This window comes from Schistocerca cancellata, chromosome 8 (genome assembly GCF_023864275.1).
Source record: "Schistocerca cancellata isolate TAMUIC-IGC-003103 chromosome 8, iqSchCanc2.1, whole genome shotgun sequence".
In the NCBI taxonomy this organism is placed as follows: domain Eukaryota; kingdom Metazoa; phylum Arthropoda; class Insecta; order Orthoptera; family Acrididae; genus Schistocerca; species Schistocerca cancellata.
In genome coordinates this window covers 311,784,816-311,808,045 of record NC_064633.1, presented here as the reverse complement: position 1 = coordinate 311,808,045, position 23,230 = coordinate 311,784,816, and the positions used below count along the sequence as shown (strand labels likewise).

At 40.1% G+C, this 23,230-nt stretch overlaps 1 protein-coding gene across 1 annotated transcript in view; it reads right to left on the bottom strand.

Moving 5' to 3' along the window:
- LOC126095266 (fat-like cadherin-related tumor suppressor homolog) overlaps positions 1–23,230 on the bottom strand; it is an 892,347-nt gene that overhangs the window by 8,847 nt on the left and 860,270 nt on the right. The window contains exons 39-42 of the mRNA XM_049910026.1: positions 15,965–16,311; positions 2,098–3,240; positions 1,498–1,801; positions 971–1,096 (exon numbers count right to left, since the gene is read on the bottom strand). Of these exons, the coding sequence (XP_049765983.1) occupies positions 971–1,096; positions 1,498–1,801; positions 2,098–3,240; positions 15,965–16,311 (1,920 nt within the window). The remainder of the gene's footprint in view (positions 1–970; positions 1,097–1,497; positions 1,802–2,097; positions 3,241–15,964; positions 16,312–23,230) is intronic.

The following is a 23,230-nucleotide window of genomic DNA, read 5'->3' as shown; positions in this document are numbered from 1 at the left end:
ATTCTTTGGCATTCTTCTATAGTACCACATTTCTAAAACCACTAGCCATGTCCTGTCTGAAGTGCCTACTGCCCATGTTTCATTTTCATACATGGCTACACTTTAGACAAATTCCTTCAGAAATGACTTATAATACTTAAATGTACGTCAGATGTTACCAGAGTCCTCCTCCTTCAGGTATGTTTTCCTTTTATAGCCGGTCTGCATTATACATCCTCTTCTACTTCTGCCATTATTAGTTATTTTGCTGTCCAAATAGCAAATGTCATCTACTACTTTTAGTGTCTCATTTCCTAATTTTCAATTGATTTTCTAAGTCCTTCACCATCTCTGGTGGAATTACAATGTTGTCAACAAGCCTTGTTTTAGTCACAAGTATCCTTTTTGGTGTTGCCATGGGCAAATACCTGGACAAGAACTACAGTTACGAATATTGAAGTATATACACAAGCATTAACAAAGCAGAAAGGAGGATAGGTCATCCCAATTATAGAGGCAGAAGGAGCAGCTTCAAAATTTAATTACAAGCAAAAGAAGACTTACAAGATGGCAGATGACAGATCAACACCAAGTAATGTTGAGAAAAATATTAACTCTTAGAGCCAACTATTACTTCATCCAACAAAGTGATGATCTGAGACTATTAGAGCATTAGAAGGGAAGTGACCAAAACCTCCAGTAGCAAAGAGTCTGAGAGAAATTGATAAATGCCCAAGAGCAAATTTATTTTGTTCTATCAGATTGTGCTTTTGTACAGGGAAAAAGTGGCGAAAGTAGCACACAGCAACACAGAGAATATAGTCAGCTTGACCATTTTTTTCCACTAAATTTAGACTTCACTAGTTCCACAAATTTGTCTGAATGACACATTCTGGCTGCAAAAGGTGGTAATGTTTTTAAAGAGAATATCCAAAAGAAAATACAAGGAGAAAACAGGTTTCATAAGAAAACTTTAATATTGACTACAAACCTCCCATGATGCGGGGGTCCTCATCTATGGAACTTATGGATGAAGCTCCGGTCTGTGACCCCCTACCTGGCCTCCCGGTGGGCATAAGACCTCGTGGAAAATCTGTACCCAGTGAACGTTTCAGGTCTGCAGCAGAAAAAAGAGAGAGGGGGGGAATATAATGCAGACATCTGATCTGAGCATATGTAAACAGTCACAGCATTCATCAACAAATAGATTAACATGCACAATTATGTGGTAGCAATTAACTGACGTTGCTGAATACTACTAAGAGATTCTGTCTTGGAAATCAGGGTGAACACTACTTAATTCACTTTCTGTTTACTAATAGTTAAATTAATAAATAATGTTAAGCAAGAAATGCCATATTCAAAACTGTAACAAAAGTACAAACATAATGCTAGGATGCTTTTCGTTATTGAATGTAGGCATAAATCTACTAAACAAAAAAATAACATACACAAAGAAATAAGTACTAACAAGCCATGGATTAAAATGATACCACAGGAATAAGGAACACAACTTACCATTCTTAATTTTATTGGAGTCAGTATAAGAACTCATCTGGTCTGTCATCTCAGCCCAAGAGGGTTTATGGAGGCTCTCTGCGTCGAGCGTGGTGACAGTGTGATTGGGGATGGAAGGGACGGGAGTACTCCTATTTAAGTTGCGTAAGTAGTCAGGAGGCACATTTTCCAATTCGTCCCCAGCTGACCCATAACTACGCAATGTGTCAAGGTTATTCAGAACAGCAGTGTGGTTGTAAGATGTAGGATCATTGTTGGAGCTTGGAGTGTAGGAAGCAGGCCTAGGAGGGCACTGAGGGGGGACCTGCAAACAAAACATACCGTACCACTCAGACAACAAAAAATAAGAGATCTTGTGCTGCATGCTGTTTAATCTTTATCATGCAATTTGCTGATTACAACACAAAACTGCAGCATGCAAAGAGAATTTAACATTAAAAATATTAAAATTAAAGTTTAAAGAGAAGAGTGTCTATTGAAAATTGTATGTCACTTTACATGCCAATCTGCAGCAGCAGTTTCTTATATATGCAATACTGTTCCTAATGCTTTCACAGTCATGCATTTTATTTTAGGATATGTGAAAAATTAAATTATTACCTGACTGACTTCGAGGTTGCTGAGTTTTGATCCTCTTTTGAAGTCATTATCATTAGGTCGGGCAGAATTTAACACGATGTCTTTTCTTGTCTCATTATTTATATTGTTTGCTCTTTCTCGAGATCGCTTTACACGAAATCTCCTGTACATAATGAAGCAGATTACCAGAAGAATGAGGATTGCAACAGCTACTATGATTCCAACAAGTTCTTCACCCGTAATGTTATAGATACTGGATGATATGGATGAACCATACACTGGATTGGCACAGTGTACACCAGTGACATTTGGAGGACACACACACCTGTAGGTTCCAGGTTCATTGTAACATGTACCACCATTAAGACAAGGTCCACGTATGGCTGTTTCACATTCATCTATGTCTAGTTTGCAAAAGTCACCAGTAAAACCAAGGCACTTGCATATGGGTCCAGAGTTTCCTTCTTCACAAACACCACCATTGAGACAGGGGTTAGGGCTGCAATAATGCCCATATTCACAGCGTTTCCCACTAAGTCTTGGAGGACACTCACACAGGTAATCATTGCCTGCTGGTGCTGCACGACACCTACCACCATACAAACACGGTGAAGAGGCACATGGATCTGTGTCAATTTCACACGAATGACCTGCAAATCTCTTTTCGTAACAAAGGCACTCATAGTTATCACCACCGAGATCCTTGCACGTACCTCCATTCATACAAGGTTGTGAGCCACAAACACCAGGAGGTGTAAGCACTTTCAGAGCATCACAACTAAAGTCCACATTAGCAAATCTTTTAAGGATAGCCACACTGCTTGCACCACTCATATGTAAAGGTACTGATACATGGGAAATGCGAACATCATCCATGCATCCAATAAATCCTCTCTGGACATCGTCATAACCAAGTATCGTAGGATGATGGCGAACTTCTGCACCAAGATACAAGTCATCTGACTGCAAGTTGAGAATATCATTTGCTCCAGGTGCTGAGCCATGAGCTATATGCTTTCCGTCCACAATGACCTGTGCACTATTCTTCTCCCGTTCTAATTTCACTTCGTGCCATAAACCATCACTCACATACACACTGCTGACTCTCACTAGCCCTTCTCCACTACCAAGATCAAATCGGTACTGTACAACTCCATTCACAACCTGCAAAAAAAAAAAAAAAAAAAGGAATTTTTATGAATCATTTCTGACAGAAACATGGCTGCATGTCATTTACAGAGAGCTAAATTTCTGATAAATTTACAGCGCTGGTAATACCACAGAAAGCATAATAATAATAATAATAATAATAATAATTGTAATATGAGCTTTGTACTTCGGGTACCATAAGATAAACAAAAAAAAATTATAAATTCTTTCTTCTTTAGGGTAATGGGATGAATAACTTTGCTTGTATTGTAAAATAAGATGACTGATGTGTACATTAAGAAAGATGATAGCCCCTTGCAATTGTTTAGTTCAATGCTGCCATGGTGTTTAGCACAATGCATTACATTAACTTAAGTGATATAATCTGATAACAATAGCAACAGGACTCTTTCATAATTGATGGGTCACAAAAAAGGTAATAGGAAGCAGACTGTACGAGAGAAACTGGAGAAAGTCAAACAGAAGGTCAGATTGAAAAGCTGTAGTACCCTACTCTTCCTTCAGATCTTTGATGCCAGCAAAACAAAGGTTTCTGTCATCTACAATCATCAACTTATTTCTGCTTCACGTACCTTTATCTACAACCTTTTACTTGACCTTTTTCTATTAGAACACTGCTGTTTGCATTCTTTGTTTTTGTTTTAAATTTTATGTTCAAAGTGTACTTTACTGATCAAAAGCTATCTTGGTGAAATTATTGATCAATTTCTGCGCTTTTTCTCTGATAGGATCATGTAATAGTGCCACATGCAAGGCTGCTTTTCATTTTTTCCATTGGGCTTTCTTGAAAGTATGTAAATGAGGTCATTGAATTTTATTCGCACAACCTTTCATCTTAATCCTCACTCTCTGCATGTATTTTCAGATTACTTCTTTTGCATTACTCTTCTCTTCATTTCTACTGAATTTTACTGGAGTACTATCAGGTAATTGCTGTTGTCAGTCAGACACTCCACTGCTAGAAGTAAGCTCCTCTTCTGTGCATCCTCAGAAAAGCACAGAACAGATGATATTTTCAGGACAAACAGATGATATTTTCAGGACAGGGTTGAAATTTTTTTCAAATTGGCAGAAAATTCAAATGAGTTATTTTCTTGGGTCCAAAACTGAAACTGCCACATAATTACATTTAAAAGATTAGTGGATGGCAATAATACTCACTCACACACACACACACACACACACACACACACACACACACACACAGACAGAGAGAGAGAGAGAGAGAGAGAGAGAGAGAGACAGAGAGAGAGAGAGAGATTAAGTTGGTGCATAACTTTAAAGCATTTTTATTTTTTGTGTAGTTACTGTTGCTGTTTGAATTATGTTGTTGTTGTTGTTGTTGTGGTCTTCAGTCCAGAGACTGGTTTGATGCAACTCTCCATGCTACTCTATTCTGTGCAAGATTCTTCATCTCCCAGTACCTACTGCAGCCTACATCCTTCTGAATCTGCTTAGGATATTCATCTCTTGGTCTCCCTCTACGATTTTTACCCTCCACGCTGCCCTCCAGTACTAAATTGGTGATCCCTTGATACCTCAGAACATGTCTTACCAACCTATCCCTTCTTCTGGTCAAGTTGTGCCACAAACTCCTCTTCTCCCCAATTCTATTCAATACCTCCTCATTAGTTATATGATCTACCCATCTAACTTCCAGCATTCTTCTGTAGCACCACATTTCGAAAGCTTCTATTGTCTTCTTGTCTAAACTATTTATCATCCATGTTTCACTTCCATACATGGCTACACTCCATACAAATACTTTCAGAAACGACTTCCTGACACTTAAATCTGTACTCAATGTTAACAAATTTTTCTTCTTGAGAAGCGCTTTCCTAGCCATTGCCAGTCTACATTTTATATTCTCTCTACTTCGACAATCTTCAGTTATTTTGCTCCGCAAATAGCAAAACTCCTTTACTACTTTAAGTGTCTCATTCCCTAATCTCATCCCTCAGAGCATCACCTGATTTAATTCCAATACCCTCGTTTTGCTTTTGTTGATGTTCATCTTATATCCTCCTTTCAAGACACTGTCCATTCTGTTCAACTGCTCTTCCAAGTCCTTTGCTGTCTTTGACAGAATTACAATGTCATCGGCGAACCTCAAAGTTATTATTTCTACTCCGAACTTTTCTTTTGTTTCCTTCACTGCTTGCTCAATATACAGATTGAATAACATCGGGGAGAGACTACAACCCTGTCTCACTCCCTTCCCAACCACTGCTTCCCTTTCATACCCCTCGACTCTTATAACTGCCATCTGCTTTCTGTACAAATTGTAAATAGCCTTTCGCTCCCTGTATTTTTCCCCTGCCACCTTTAGAATTTGAAAGAGAGTATTCCAGTCAACATTGTCAAAAGCTTTCTCTAAGTCTACAAATGCTAGAAACGTATGTTTGCCTTTCCTTAATCTTTCTTCTAAGATAAGTCGTAGGGTCAGTATTGCCTCACGTGTTCCAACATTTCTATGGAATCCAAACTGATCTTCCCTGAGGTCAGCTTCCACCAGTTTTTCCATTTGTCTGTAAAGAATTTGCGTTAGTATTTTGCAGCTTTGACTTATTAAACTGATAGTTCGGTAATTTTCACATCTGTCAACACCTGCTTTCTTTGGGATTGGAATTATTATATTCTTCTTGAAGGCTGAGGGAATTTCACCTGTCTCATACATCTTGCTCACCAGATGGTAGAGTTTTGTCATGACTGGCTCTCCCAAGGCTGTCAGTAGTTCTAATGGAATGTTGTCTACTCTCGGTGCCTTGTTTCGACTTAGGTCTTTCAGTGCTCTGTCAAACTCTTCATGCAGTATCATATCTCACATTTCATCTTCATCTACCTTCTCTTCCATTTCCATAATATTGTCCTCAAGAACATTTCCCCTGTATAGACCCTCTATATACTCCTTCCACCTCTCTGCATTCCCTTCTTTGCTTAGAACTGGGTTTCCATCTGAGCTCTTGATATTCATGCAAGTGGTTCTCTTTTCTCCAAAGGTCTCTTTAATTTTCCTGTAGGCAGTATCTATCTTACCTCTCATGAGATAAGCCTCTACATCCTTACATTTGTCCTCTACCCGTCCCTGCTAAGAAATTTTGCACTTCCTGTCAATCTCATTTTTGAGACGTTTGTATTCCTTTTTGCCTACTTCATTTTTATATTTTCTCCTTTAATCATTTAAATTCAACATATCTTCTGTTACCCAAGGATTTCTACTAGCCGTCGTCTTTTTACCTACTTGATCCTCTGCTGCCTTCACTATTTCATCCCTCAAAGCCACCCATTCTTCTTCTACTGTATTTCTTTCCCCCATTCCTGTCAATTGTTCCCTTATGTTCTCCCTGAAACTCTGTACAACATCTGGTTCTTTCAGTTTATCCAGGTCCCCATATCCTTAAATTCCCACCTTTTTGCAGTTTCTTCAGTTTTAATCTACAGTTCATAACCAATAGACTGTGGTCAGAGTCCACATCTGCCCCTGGAAATGTTTTACAATTTAATATCTGGTTCCTAAATCTCTGTCTTACCATTATATAATCTATCTGAAACCTTCTAGTATCTCCAGGGTTCTTCCATGTATACAACCTTCTTTCATGATTCTTGAACCAAGTGTTAGCTATGATTAAGTTATGCTTCTACCAGGCGGCTTCCTCTTGCGTTTCTTAGCCCCAATCCATATTCACCTACTATGTTTCCTTCTCTTCCTTTTCCTACTGTCGAATTCAAGTCACCCATGACTATTAAATTTTCATCTCTCTTCACTACCTGAATAATTTCTTTTATCTCATCATACATTTCATCAATTTCTTCATCATCTGCAGAGCTAGTTGGCATATAAACTTGTACTACTGTAGTAGGCGTGGGCTTTGTGTCTATCTTGGCCACAATAATGTGTTCACTATGCTGTTTGTAGTTGCTTACCCGCACTCCTATTTTTTTATCCATTATTAAACCTACTCCTGCATTACCCCTATTTGATTTTGTATTTATAACCCTGTATTAACCTGATCAAAAGTCTTGTTCCTCCTGTCACCAAACTTCACTAATTCCCACTATATCTAACTTTAACCTATCCATTTCCCTTTTTATGAATATAATAGAGGGAAACATTCCACGTGGGAAAAATATATCTAAAAACAAAGATGATGTAACTTACCAAGCGAAAGTGTTGGCATGTTGATAGACACACAAACACAGAGTTTGCCTTTACAAATGTCTGCTTGTGTCTGTATATGTGCGGATGGATATGTGTGTGTGTGCGCGAGTGTATACCTGTCCTTTTTTCCCGCTAAGGTAAGTCTTTCCACTCCCGGGATTGGAATGACTCCTTACCCTCTCCCTTAAAACCCACATCCTTTCGTCTTTCCGTCTCCTTCCCTCTTTCCTGACGAAGCAACCATTGGTTGCAAAAGCTTGAATTTTGTGTGTGTGTTTGTGTTTGTTTGTGTGACTATCAACATGCCAACGCTTTCGCTTGGTAAGTTACATTTCCCTTTTTAAATTTTCTAACCTACCTGCCCAATTAAGGGTTTGAATTATATGGTTATATATTGTCATTTTGTCATCTGGAGATAGTGCTTGGAGCTGTGAACACTAGTAAATGGAGAGCCAAGTGGAGAAATTGGAACATTTCTGATATGTTCTTCTGTTTGAGTTCAGTACAGAGCTGACAGTAGTGGAGGTATCCAGAAACATTTGTGCCATGTCTGGGGAGAATGTCATTCAACATGGCACAGCAAGAAAATTGTTTTCTTGATTTAAGGATGAGCATTTTGACATTAGTAACTCTCCTTGTTAAGGAGACCTTCGGAGTTTGATGAAGATCATTTAAAAGCATTAATCCGAGGAATCCATGTCAGAGTAATTGAAAACAGGCATATGAGATGAACTACAATCATTCCACATTGTGTAATAGTTGCATGCAATGGGGAAAAAAAATTGGGCATATGGGTACCTCATACCCTCATACTTTAACAGCAGGTGGCCACAAGTGCATCTCTGCTTGTTCGTCAACAATTGTTTCATCAGCAACACTGACCATTCCCAACCTGCACCATTACTGGTGATGAGAAATAATGTCTTTGTGCTAACATAAGGGTAAGAAAGGAATTGTTGAGCCCAAACAAAGCAGCAACTCCCCATACACAAAGACCTGCATGCATACACAAAATATAATGTTATGCATCTCGTGGAACAGTGATGGTGTGGTGTACTACTACAAATTGCTTCACCAAGGTGTAACCATCACTGCAGACTTTAATTGCCAACAACTGAGACATTTTACAGAAGCAATCGAAGAACAGAGACTGGGATGGCTGCATGCGGTGATGTTACTCCATGGTAACGCCCCCTGAATTGTGTCAGACTGATAAAAAACACTATACAGGAGTTGGGTTGGGCAGTCATTCTGCACCCACCTTATTCACCTGGTCTTGTGCCCTCAGATTTTTACCTTTTTCACTGTCTATAAAACAGCCTTTAAGGAACTTCCTTCCTGGATGAGAATGTGCTCCAAATATGGCTGAACGAGTTCTTTTCCTTAAAACCACGTGATTTCTACAGTCGCGGAGTTGAAAAGTTAGCCCAGTATTGGCAGACTGTTGAAAATGGTGACGTAGAACATATTATTAATGACTTAAGTCTCTGTTATGGGCGTCTGGTGTGTTTAATAAACTTATGGGAAAACACTAGGAACTTTTGCACCAACCCAATATACAACAAGGGGGGTGGGTATCGCAACACCTTGAAAGAATTGCTCAACATGAATGAAAGTTGGTAGGCATGTTTCTACATCTATAAGATGACGTCTATTCAAATTTTACACCAGTTGCCTAAGTGTGGCACTAGTAGCGTCACTATGAGGATGCCAATCAGGTTTGGTTTAAATACACACTGTAATGGTCATGAGCGTTACTTACCTTTGAGACTAGACGTGGTGAGCTGATGTTAGTCAAGAATGGCTTTAAGGCAACAAAAACAGCATTACCAACATCCCACAAAGTTTGAATAAGTTGTGTAATACGGCTATGAGAAGCTGGGTAATGCTCCTTCTGGGGTATTGCTGAAAGACTTGGCAGGAATGTAGCCACTGTACATGATTACTGGCAGCATTGGCCATGAGAATGTAACATCACAATGAGACATTGTTTTAGATGGCCACACAGCACTGCAGACAGGGGAGACCATCCTGTCTGGTATATAGCTCTGGTGCATCATGCTACATCTGTAGCAGTAATCTGAGCAGTTGTTGACACTACAGTGACACAATGAACTGTTACAAATCGGTCACTTCAACAACAGCTCTGAGCCGAATGCCCTGTAGCATGTATCAATTCACCCCAGGCCACCACCATTTTCAACTTTACTAGTATCTAGAAAGAGCTCATTGGAGGGCAGGGTAGAGTTTTGTTGTGTTTTCTGATAAAAGTTGGTTCTGCCTCAGTGCCAGTGATGGCCATGATGACTGCAAATTTGTATGTCAAGCTGATGATTCAAACTGTTGTGCTGTTACTCATGAACAGCATTCCAGGGGTGTTTCCCAACAGGGTAACATTTGCCCACATACTGCTGTTGTTGCCTCACATGCCCTTTGGAATGTCGACATGTTGCCTTGGCCTGCCAGCCACCAGATCAAGCTCATATGGGACATCATTAAACAATAACTTAAGCATAATCCACAAACATCACTAACCATCCCTATATTGACTGACCACATGCAAAAGGCATGGAACACCATCCCACAAACTGACATCTGGCATCTGGACAACACAATGCATGTGTGGCATCGATAGGTCATATCGACCATAGACAACATTGATCTTTGAGACTCAGGTCACTCATCCGAGCTGCCATGTTAATTCAGTCTGTTCTTATACCTTGTACTGTGTGCACATGTATGATAATTGTCGAAATATATGTATGTGCAGATATTAGTGGGGACAGTTTATTCCGTATCCCACTATTCGTATCCTTTTCCTATATTGGTGACCCTGAAGTTTCTACGTTTGCCACGCCGGGTGTTGTAAATCAACAGGTTATGTGCACGCCACCATGGCCACCTCACCCAATGCTTTGTTCGAAGATTTGGAAGCCCAACTATGACCGCTGGGTCCCTTCAATTCTTCGCCAATGGCTGTCTCTCCATTACTCCACAGTGATTCACGATCTCCAACCATGTTAACCTCAAACTTTGTTGCTCTACAATGGTTGAGTGCTACACCCTCAACTCAAACAATGGACTCGGGTTACGTGTCGCCGGAATGTGCTCGCCAATATGTGAAGTGGATCATATTCAGAACTGTGTACCTACTGATTGATCGTATAATGTTCAAAGTGATCTACATTCGCACACGTAATTTGACTCTCAAAGGGTGGTAACAACAGTTATTGTCGTGCCATGTGCAATGCCGCCATTTGTGCAAAACGCACCCAGCCACTATCAATTGCAACCTGTTCTGGTTTTGCCTCATCTGTTGACTAATGATGGACGTTTCACAAAATTCTCCTTGCTCATCCCCAGACCTGCTGCTCAACTTTTCGACCACGTGGGTTTGAGTTCATCTTTCAGCATTTCGCCTTCCAGCAGCATCTTACCACATCGCAGTGATCTTCTGCAAGTTCTACCAGTAATTTATAGTCCGACCCCACGGGGCGTGTTTTCAACATGCGCGGAGAACTCACACTTTTGTCACACAAGTTACCAACCCCCCCCTGCCCCCCCTCCCCCCACTCGCATGGAGGCCTGGTTCCGACCACTCAGCCGCTCTCCTCTCCCACAGCTCTGCCTGTGTCTGCCGTGCCAGCCTTCTGCATTATTTCCGAGGTGGACAAATTCAAATCAGTACCTGTAACCTACGGTCCGGTTTACGGGACCCCTACATGTATCGCGCAACCGCTCGTTCCCACGGTACCGGTCATGCCAGATGCACCATGTTTTTGCGACACATCAAGGACAATGCAACCCGTTGTTGCTACGGACATTCTTGCCAGCAACACACCCACACCTACTGTGCTGGCCTGCTACACGGCCTCTCCTGCCATGTTGTTGTTATTGTGGTCTTCAGTCCTGAGACTGGTTTGATGCAGCTCTCCATGCTACTCTATCCTGTGCAAGCTTCTTCATCTCCCAGTACCTACTGCAACCTACATCCTTCTGAATCTGTTTAGTGTATTCATCTCTTGGTCTCCCTCTACGATTTTTACCCTCCACACTGCCCTCCAATGCTAAATTTGTGATCCCTTGATGCCTCAAAACATGTCCTACCAACCAATCCCTTCTTATAGTCAAGTTGTGCCACAAACTTCTCTTCTCCTCAATCCTATTCAATACCTCCTCATTAGTTACGTGATCTACCCACCTTATCTTCAGCATTCTTCTGTAGCACCACATTTCGAAAGCTTCTATTCTCTTCTTGTCCAAACTAGTTATCGTCCATGTTTCACTTCCATACATGGCTACACACCATACAAATACTTTCAGAAACGACTTCCTGACACTTAAATCTATACTCGATGTTAACAAATTCCTCTTCCTGAGAAACGCTTTCCTTGCCATTGCCAGTCTACATTTTATATCCTCTCTACTTCGACCATCATCGGTTATTTTACTCCCTAAATAGCAAAACTCCTTTACTACTTTAAGTGTCTCATTTCCTAATCTAATTCCCTCAGCATCACCCGACTTAATTTGACTACATTCCATTATCCTCGTTTTACTTTTGTTGATGTTCATCTTATATCCTCCTTTCAAGACACTGTCCATTCCGTTCAACTGCTCTTCCAAGTACTTTGCTGTCTCTGACAGAATTACAATGTCATCGGCGAACCTCAAAGTTTTTACTTCTTCTCCATGAATTTTAATACCTACTCCGAATTTTTCTTTTGTTTCCTTTACTGCTTGCTCAATATACAGATTGAATAACATCGGGGAGAGGCTACAACCCTGTCTTACTCCTTTCCCAACCACTGCTTCCCTTTCATGCCCCTCGATTCTTATAACTGCCATCTGCTTTCTGTACAAACTGTAAATAGCCTTTCGCTCCCTGTATTTTACCCCTGCCACCTTCAGAATTTGAAAGAGAGTATTCCAGTTAACATTGTCAAAAGCTTTCTCTAAGTCTACAAATGCTAGAAACGTAGGTTTGCCTTTTCTTAATCTTTCTTCTAAGATAAGTCGTAAGGTCAGTATTGCCTCACGTGTTCCAACATTTCTACGGAATCCAAACTGATCTTCCCCGAGGTCGGCTTCTACCAGTTTTTCCATTCATTTGTAAAGAATTTGTGTTAGTATTTTGCAGCTGTGACTTATTAAACTGATAGTTCGGTAATTTTCACATCTGTCAACACCTGCTTTCTTTGGGATTGGAATTATTATATTCTTCTTGAAGTCTGAGGGTATTTCGCCTGTCTCATACATCGTGCTCACCAGATGGTAGAGTTTTGTCATGACTGGCTCTCCAGAGGCCATCAGTAGTTTAAATGGAATGTTGTCTACTCCCGGGGCCTTGTTTCGACTCAGGTCTTTCAGTGCTCTGTCAAACTCTTCACGCAGTATCTTATCTCCCATTTTGTCTTCATCTACATCCTCTTCCATTTCCGTAATATTGTCCTCAAGTACATCGCCCTTGTATAAACCCTCTATATACTCCTTCCACCTTTCTGCCTTCCCTTCTTTGCTTAGAACTGGGTTGCCATCTGAGCTCTTGATATTCATACAAGTGGTTCTCTTCTCTCCAAAGGTCTCTTTAATTTTCCTGTAGGCAGTATCTATCTTACCCCTAGTGAGACAGGCCTCTACATCCTTACATTTGTCCTCTAGCCATCCCTGCTTAGTCATTTTGCACTTCCTGTCGATATCATTTTTGAGACGTTTGTATTCCTTTTTGCCTGCTTCATTTACTGCATTTTTATATTTTCTCCTTTCATCAATTAAATTAAATTTTTTTTCTGTTACCCAAGGATTTCTATTAGCCCTCGTCTTTTTACCTACTTGATCCTCTGCTGCCTTCACTACTTCATCCCTCAGAGCTACCCATTCTTCTTCTACTGTATTTCTTTCCCCCATTCCTGTCAATTGTTCCCTTATGCTCTCCCTGAAACTCTCTACAACCTCTGGTTCTTTCAGTTTATCCAGGTCCCATCTCCTTAAATTCCCACCTTTTTGCAGTTTCTTCAGTTTCAATCTGCAGTTCATAACCAATAGATTGTGGTCAGAATCCACATCTGCCCCAGGAAATGTCTTACAATTTAAAACCTGGTTCCTAAATCTCTGTCTTACCATGATATAATCTATCTGATACCTTTTAGTATCTCCAGGATTCTTCCAGGTATACAACCTTCTTTTATGATTCTTGAACCAAGTGTTGGCTATGATTAAGTTATGCTCTGTGCAAAATTCTGCAAGGCGGCTTCCTCTTTTATTCCTTCCCCCCAGTCCATATTCACCTACTATGTTTCCTTCTCTCCCTTTTCCTACTGACGAATTCCAGTCACCCATGACTATTAAATTTTCGTCTCCCTTCACTACCTGAATAATTTCTTTTATCTCGTTATGCATTTCATCTATTTCTTCATCATCTGCAGAGGTAGTTGGCATATAAACTTGTACTACTGTAGTAGGCATGGGCTTTGTGTCTATCTTGGCCACAATAATGCGTTCACTATGCTGTTTGTAGTAGCTAACCTGCACTCCTATTTTTTTATTCATTATTAAACCTACTCCTGCATTACCCCTATTTGATTTTGTATTTATAACCCTGTAATCACCTGACCAAAAGTCTTGTTCCTCCTGCCACCGAACGTCATTAATTCCCACTATATCTAACTTTAACCTATCCATTTCCCTTTTTAAATTTTCTAACCTACCTGCCCGATAAAGGGATCTGACATTCCACACTCCGATCCGTAGAACGCCAGTTTTCTTTCTCCTGATAACGACGTCCTCCTGAGTAGTCCCCGCCCGGAGATCCGAATGGGGGACTATTTTACCTCTGGAATATTTTACCCAAGAGGACGCCATCATCATTTAATCATACAGTAGAGCTGCATGTCCTCGGGAAAAATTACGGCTGTAGTTTCCCCTTGCTTTCAGCCGTTCGCAGTACCAGCACAGTCCTGCCATGGACCAGCCTATTTTCCAAGGCACATTTAAGCCGCCTTCATCCCCTCCCCCAGGTTGTCTGCCGAAGCTGCCACCTTTATACGAAGACAACCCTGTATCATGGTTTGTGCTTGTCAAGCATCTTTTTGAGTTGCATCACATGTCCGATGACAACTCTAAATTCCTATGTCTCATGACACACCTCCATGAACACTTGGACTTAATTTGCAATCTATTCCTCTCACCACCACCTCCACCTAAGTACGAGTTCATGAAGGAAACGTTCATAGAACGACTCGCCTGCTCACCACAAGAATTAATCATCAAGATCGTTTACAAGGAACACCTGGGGGACCAAACTCCATCACAACTTTGGCGCTGCCTTCGGTTACTTGTGAGTGAGCATACCATGCCGGACATCACTCTGTGGGCAGTGTGGTCTGCCAAATTGCCTACTGACCTAAAGCTGCTACAGCAATCTTTCAAGTCAATCGGCTCTCATCTCAATTAACATCCGAGCTTGCCACACCTATGCCCCACCATCTGCCATTCAACCTGCCTGCTCTCAGGCTGGCTGCCACAACGTCCGTCCTCGCTGGCTCAACGACTTCAAGGTAGGCTTATCTCCTGTCGCTCCGCCTCTGCACCCCGCCTCAGTCAGGGTGGAGGTCCCGGTCATGCGTCTACCAGCTCGTACGACCACCAACAGCGTCGATGCCCACACGGTCTTCCCTCAAGACTCACATGCGGTACTCCGTACTGCGGGGGAAGAGGGGGGGGGGGGGGGGGGCTGTGTGGTGTCTATAAGTCATATCGACCATAGACAACATTAATCTTTGGGACTCAGATCATTCATCCGAGCCGCCATGTAATTCAGTCTGTTCTTATACCGTGTACTGCGTGCACGTGTATGATAATTGTCAAAATATATGTATGTGCAGATATTAGTGGGGACAGTTTATTCTGTATACCGCTATTTGTATACTGTTCCCATACATCCACATTTGCATTTAGTATTCTAGTGGTTATAGGTTATTAATGTGCCAGAATTTCAGATTGGCAAAGCTTATCTTACACTTCCATTAATCTGTGGTCTTGCAATGCTGATCACTTAAATATATTACATAGACAAATGTATGCCTGAAATTTCATTACTCTACATTAATTAATTTTCGGTGTTGTGATTTTTTCTTGTCATTATTCAGATACTGGTTTTTTTCCTACTTTTTCCACTGATAAACTTTTTGGACTTTTTGAAAGCTAGATATTCATCATATGTATCTTGATCTATCTGTTTTCCTTATATTTCTAATCAGTTATTATATGCTACTTCCATCACATGTGGTGTTAATATTATTGTTTTACTTTTGTTTATTACCTTTATTCTCACAATTTAGAACAAAAAAGTTGTAAATAATGAACACGAATCTGAAGCTCATCCAGTATTCCTTTATATTCCCAATGTTTAGACTTCTTGAATATTTTATAGGTGATATGCTGCAAAATAGCAGTTCTTCCCCTGATCTCAATTTGTTTTCAATTTTTCGAATTTGCTTTGTAGTAAATGTCAGCACAGCTAATTTACTTTTGATTTTTATGTTAAGAAAATATGCTTACCTCCAGTATATTATAGTCTATTTTTCCTGCTGCATACATAAGATTTCCAGTTGGTTGAACTGTTCTGATTCTTAAAGAGAGGCTGAGTTGATCTTCTAAGGTTTTCTTTATCAGATTTTTTCCAATTTTGTATTGTGCATAGCTCTTGCCTCCAAAGGACACAGGATTCCGAGGAATGTAGCAAGATTCATCATGACATTTAGATATATCAATCTCACAAGTTGTTCCAGCAAAACCTTCTGGACACTGACATGAATAACCTTGAAGAGAAGCATCAGGAATACAAACTTTAAACATTGGGCATGGGTCTCTGGCACATTCATTTATCATAGTTTCACAACGGTCTCCTGTAAATGACAAAACACATAAGCAAAATTAGTATAGTTGTATCCAATAATTTTACTTTACTTTGTTCTACCTATAAATATAAATAAAATATTTTCCATTTTCAAAATTTTAGTAAAGCATTTAGTTTCTTCAAAAAACTGCAAATATGCATCACATGGTCTGTGTTACGAAAAAAAGTGTTGTGGGGTCTTCAGTCACCATTACAGCAACAAATATCTCAAGTGTATTCCACTTACAAAATGTTATGGTAATGTGTTGAAAAGCATTAACTGGGGGAGGGGGGGGGGTCTCTTGAATTTTTTTTTTTTGAGAGAGAGAGAGAGAGAGAGAGAGAGAGAGAGAGAGATATTGCAATACTACATCAAGTTAAACAATGATACATACTGGAGGCACTGAATAGTGAAAGCATATAAACAAAACTAGAACTTTCGTGGCTTAGCTTATGAACTTAAAGATCTTTTATCTGTGTTTATTCCCTAAATATATGTTTTCAGTGTTCATCTCTAGAGTCTGTTCCCCAGTGTTCAAATTCTTATCTTCTCTAACAGTTGACATTACATTCTATTTCAAATCTAATAATAGATTCATTTTCCTTTTACCTATGTCAATTCAGAAAACGATCTTTAACTAGTCTGAAACACAATGCATTTCCTGTTCTTGAAATTCTGCCTCTCCTCACCCAAATTGCCATACCCCATTGTTGTACCTTCTTCCATAAGGACCTCCTAGCTCTCATATTTCATCAATACCTGCCCCTCACCAATCTAGCCCAGCACAAACAGATTAGCATAGTGTGAGCAGACCTGAATCAACTCTGCTCCCTCTGAGAGTTAGTCCTGTTAAAGTATCTCAAATTCCTATAGCCAGTTTCCCACAGTGAAACCAACGCTTTCAAAAAAATGGAGGAGCATTCTCCTAAAAGCTGTCACATGAACCCCTCAAATACTCTAGACCCGTCTTTTTAATGTATTTCACCTGACACACACCATGAAACTCCTTTTGTATCACCATTGTTAATTAAATCTCTAAAATACTTAACCTGCAGACTTTCACACCTATACTAATCACCAGTGTCTCACACAAATTCAACCACAACAGGCTAAAAAAAAATCTACCCCTGCACACGAAACATCACATTACTAACCAATAACAACCAATTTTTAAACTTGTTTTACTTAAGTAATCCTCTTAGTCATTGAAGTTGGCACCAGAGGCCAATAGAACAATCTCATCAGCAAAATGAAGGCGAATCAGATATGATCCATTAGCCCATAGTCCTCTATTTTCCCATTTAAGTGGTTTGGAAACTTTCTCTAGAGCTGCTAGTAATTATTTTTGTGATACAGAAATTTCTTTCCTGATGTCTCCTATCATTTAACAATTTACCACTATCTGATGAAGTATAACGGAAGCTGCAGAATTGACATATACATTTCTAATTACACTAACTTAAGTTGAATCAGTGGCTTGTTTCTCAATGACTGTAAGTGCAGTTTTTATTGAAATTTGGTAAAAGCTTTCAAAAAATCCCTGAATTACAGATAAAGCTGTAACTCATATCCACTGCTCCATACAATGATTCCATTTCCTGGCATTCAAGTGGTCCATTGCTGTCCCAAATAATCACCTCATGTAATCTTTAAAAATTCCACACTTTTAAATTTACCTCACCTGTCTTCTCTGGCTTGATGGTTGATAGCTAGGGAGACGAAAATGTTGAGAAAATGTTAACGTGAAAAATAATACAAAATTATTGGTTGTTAATGAAATAATGTGAAATCAGTGACTTTATGACATATTGCAAAATTTGTAATTTTGCAGTGCATAAAAATGTTACAAAAATAAGGACGGCAATTTACTAATTTGTAACTACTAATTACTGAATGTCCAAACTGCAGTTTGGCTTTTAATCTCCTTAAGGCTGGAAGTTTGTGTATGATCTTAAAATAACAGTTCATTTCCTGCATAACAAACCTTGATCTGATGATATACCACCAAATTTGGCAAAAAAAACACCACAAAATTCAGGAAAAAAAAACCAAAATTGGCGAAAAAGCACCACTGAATATGGCAAAAGAAATCCAAATTTGGTAAAAAAAAACAACACCAAATTTGTTAAAAAAACATATCAAATTTGTCAAAAACTGAATTTTTGGGGAAAATGAATTTGGCAGAAAAACCCCATAGAATTTGGCACTACACTGAACTTAACAAAAACAACAAGGTATTTGGCAAGAAATATGGACTTACAGAATTTGGCAAAAGAACACCAAATTTGATAGAAAAATAACATTAAATTTGCCAAAAAGCAACAAATTTGGCAAAAAATAACACTGAAATTGGCAAAAGAGTAACACTAAATTCGACAAAAAGTAACACCAACTTTGGTCATGAAACAAAATTATTTTTTCCTGTCCCTATTGATAGCTAATGATGGCCACTGACAGTCTCACAAGTAAATAATGACATTACACCTTATCTGCAGCAAAAGGCAACCCCATTTTCTTGATGAACCACATTAGATACCTCAGAGAAGAGCTCAACATTATGCCTCATACTTTCTTCTTCCCATACATACAGGCCTTTGTGCAAAAATGCCATTCCGGAAGTCTTCTTTAACCCTTAACTGCTACTGTGGGGTCCTGGAGAACCCCAGGCAATATGAATATGATACATAGTATGCAAACGGATCAACGGATGGTGCCTGTGTTCTTGGTAGTCCACAGTGAAGTGATGCCGTTTAACACCAAGTGTTGGATGCAGTGTGAAATAAAGAGAAAAGGTCTCAGAATACTCCACCAGAGTATTAACGTAAGTTGTTTTTCATTATCTAAATGAGTGTTTTAAGTGACTGAAGTCTTAGAGTACTTCGAAAAAAGCAAAATTTCAATGATAACATCAATTTTTAAGGTTATGTGAGTACGTATGCATTATTTGTCAGAATGGCATCATCGAAACCATTAACAGATGATGAGTTGGAAAGAATAGTGAATGATCCTGTATTTTTGCAATCTGATGAGGAAAATAAAAATGAGCATTTGGCATCATTGGCTAGGAGGCCCCTTGCGGGGCAGGTCCAGCTGCCTTGGTGCAGGCCTGGGGGATGTTTCCAGAATGAGATTGTCACTCTGCAGCAGAGTGTGTGCTGATATGAAACTTCCTGGCAGATTAAAACTGTGTGCCCAACCGAGACTCGAACTCGGGAAGTAAAGCTGTGAGTACCGGGCATGAGTCATGCTTCGGTAGCTCAGATGGTAGAGCACTTGCCCGCGAAAGGCAAAGGTCCCGAGTTCGAGTCTCGGTCGGGCACACAGTTTTAATCTGCCAGGAAGTTTTATATCAGTGCACACTCTGCTGCATAATGAAAATCTCATTCTGCAAACATCCCCCAGGCTGTGGCTAAGCCATGTCTCCGCAATATCCTTTCTTTCAAGAGTGCTAGTTCTGCAAGGTTCACAGGAGAGCTTCTGTAAAGTTTGGAAGGTAGGAGACGAGGTACTGGCAGAAGTAAAGCTGTGAGTACTGGGCGTGAGTCGTGCTTCGGTAGCTCAGATGGTAGAGCACTTGCCCGCGAAAGGCAAAGGTCCCGAGTTTGAGTCTCAGTCGGGCACACAGTTTTAATCTGCCAGGAAGTTTCATATCAGCGCACACTCCGCTGCAGAGTGAAAATCTCATTCTGGAAACATCCCCCAGGCTGTGGCTAAGCCATGTCTCCGCAATATCCTTTCTTTCAGGAGTGCTAGTTCTGCAAGGTTCGCAGGAGAGTTTCTGTAAAGTTTGGAAGGTAGGGGATGAGGTACTGGCAGAAGTAAAGCTGTGAGTGCCGAGCGTGAGTCGTGCTTCGGTAGCTCAGATGGTAGAGCACTTGCCCGCGAAAGGCAAAGGTCCCGAGTTCGAGTCTCGGTCGGGCACACAGTTTTAATCTGCCAGGAAGTTTCATATCAGTGCACACTCTGCTGCAGAGTGAAAATCTCATTCTGCAAACATCCCCCAGGCTGTGGCTAAGCCATGTCTCCGCAATATCCTTTCTTTCAGGAGTGCTAGTTCTGCAAGTTTCGCAGGAGAGCTTCTGTAAAGTTTGGAAGGTAGGAGACGAGGTACTGGCAGAAGTAAAGCTGTGAGTACCGGGCGTGAGTCGTGCTTCGGTAGCTCAGATGGTAGAGCACTTGCCCGCGAAAGGCAAAGGTCCTGAGTTCGAGTCTCGGTCGGGCAGACAGTTTTAATCTGCCAGGAAGTTTCATATCAGCGAACACTCCGCTGCAGAGTGAAAATCTCATTCTGGAATCAAGATATATGACATGTCAAACAAATACAGAGCTCCTCAACCAGCATTCATTAAAGCTGCTAGATATAACAGAACTGAGAGCATTTCTAGGTCTGCTTTATTTATCTGGAGTAATGAAATCTAATCATGAAAATGTTGGTGGACATTTTGCTAATGAACTGGTCGTGAAGTGTTTCAAGCCACTATGAGCGTACATAGATTTTTATTCATTTTGTCTTGTTTGCATTTAGATTGTGCTACTACAAGAGATGCTAGGAAGGCTGATGACAGACTTACAGCTATTAGAGATATCTGGGAACTCTTTATAGACAAATGTTGAAAGTATTATACTCCAGGAGCGAATGTGACAATCGATGAAATGTTAGTACCCTTTCATGGGAGGTGCAAATTTCACATGTATATGCCTGAGAAGCCAGCTAAATATGGCCTCAAAGTTATGTGCCTTTATGATTCACGAACATTCTAATTTATGCAATTATCAATTCCAACAAAGGATGTTTGAAATTAATAACACCAATTGAGGGAAGCAATATAAATGTGACAGCAGACAGTTGGTTCATGTCACTTGAACTCTGTGATCAACTGGAAATCAAAAAGTTGACTGTCTTAGGCACTCTAAAGCTAAATAAACTGGAGATCGCAGAAGAATTCAAACCAAACAGAAAGTGCTCAGTAGATTCTGCATTATTTGGGCATAATGAAGGAAAGACAATTCCTTCTTCTGTTCCTTGGAAAGGTCGAGCTGTTGTGTTGCTTTCATCTATGCTCCATGATAAGAAAATTAGTACTCAAAAGAGAAAACCTGAAATGATTATTGATTACAATGCCACAAAAAGAGGGGTGGACACACTGAACCAAATGTGTGCCAACTATTCGGTATCACAGCAAACACGCAGATGGCCAATGTCTGTATTTTATGTCATTTTAAACATAGTAGGAGTCAATGCAGCTGTTTTACTTCAGTGCACCAAACAACTTGATCAAACTGATAATTTAAAAAGAAGAGAATTGCTATAGAGGCTTGGAATGGATTTAATAAAACTCCATACACAACGTCAAGATGTCCTACCCCTTTCTTGTGAACTGAGAGACATTGTTGTTAAACTTGGTGGTACCCCTATTGCCTCAAATATCTTCAGAGCCAGAACCCATGATGAAAGCAAGATGCTACACGTGTGCAAGAAATGTGGACAAGAAAACCAAAATAGTGTGTGAAAAATGCTCAAAACTTGTCTGTCCTGATCACAGATTTTCAGTGTGCCAAAATTCTTTGTAATCATATCTCAAATGTGTCAAAATGTTTATAATATTCAGTGATAAAAGTGCAACTCAGAATAAAATTTCTTTAAATTATAGTTTTGTTTGACTTATTGTGGTACTCTGAGATCCCACTAGAGTATTAGCATACGAGCATTTCACTAGAGTAGTTAAGGATTAATCCCAATGCCTATATCTACACCTGTATCGACATCTGTACTCTGCAAACTGATTTGGAAGTGGGTACCTCCCATTTTATCAGTTATTAGGGTTTCTTCCTGTTGCATTCACATTTGGAGTGCAGGAAGAATGATTGTTTGAATGCCTCTGTGCATGCTGTAATTATTCTAATCTTCTCCTCACAATCCTTATGTGAGAGATACATAGGGGTAGTAGTTTATTCCTAAAGTCACCATTTAAAGCTGGTTCTTGAAATGTTGTTAGTAGATTTCCTCAGGATAATTTACGTCTATCTTCAACAGTCATCCAATTCAGTTCTTTCACTATCTCTGCGACAGTCTCCCATGGATCAAACAAACCTGTGACCATTCATGCTGTCACCCTGTTAGTCCTATTTGGTACGAGTCCCACACACTTGACCAGTTTTCTAGAACCTGACGCGCAAGTGATTTATGAGCAATCTCCTTTGTACACTGATTGCTCTTCCCCAGTATTCTACCATAAACCAAAGTCTAGATCGTGCTTTACCCATGACTGAGCCTATGCGACCATTCCATTTCATATCACTACAAAGTCTTACTCAGGTATTTGTATGAGTTGGCCAATTCCAACTGTGACTCACTGATTTTTATAGCCATAGAGTACTACATTTTATTTTGTGATGTGCACAGTTTTACATTTCTGAACATTTGACGCAAGTTGTGAATCTTTGCACCACTTTTAAATCTTATTAAGATCTGAATACGTCTGAGGTTACTATTAATATTGTCCACACTATTAATATTCCATTTTCATTCTGGAAACATACCCCAGGCTGTGGCGTCTCATGTCTCCACAATATCCTTTCTTCCAGGAGTGATAGTTCTGTAATGTCTGTAGGTCAGCTTCTATGAAGTTTAGAAGGTAGAAGACGAGGTAGTAGCAGAATTAAAGCTTTGAGGACGGGTTGTGAGTTGTGCTTGGGTGGCTCAGACAGTAGAGCACTTGCACATGAAAGGCAAAGGTCCCGAGTTCGAGTCTGGGTCCGGCACACAGATTTAATCTGCCAGGAAATTCCAGTATTAATATTGTCCACAAGGTGATTAATACACAACATGAATAGCAAGGGTTCCAACAGTTCCCTGTGGCAAACGTGAAGTTACTTCTACATCTGACGATGACTCTCCACCTAGGATAACATGCTGCATCATCCAAAC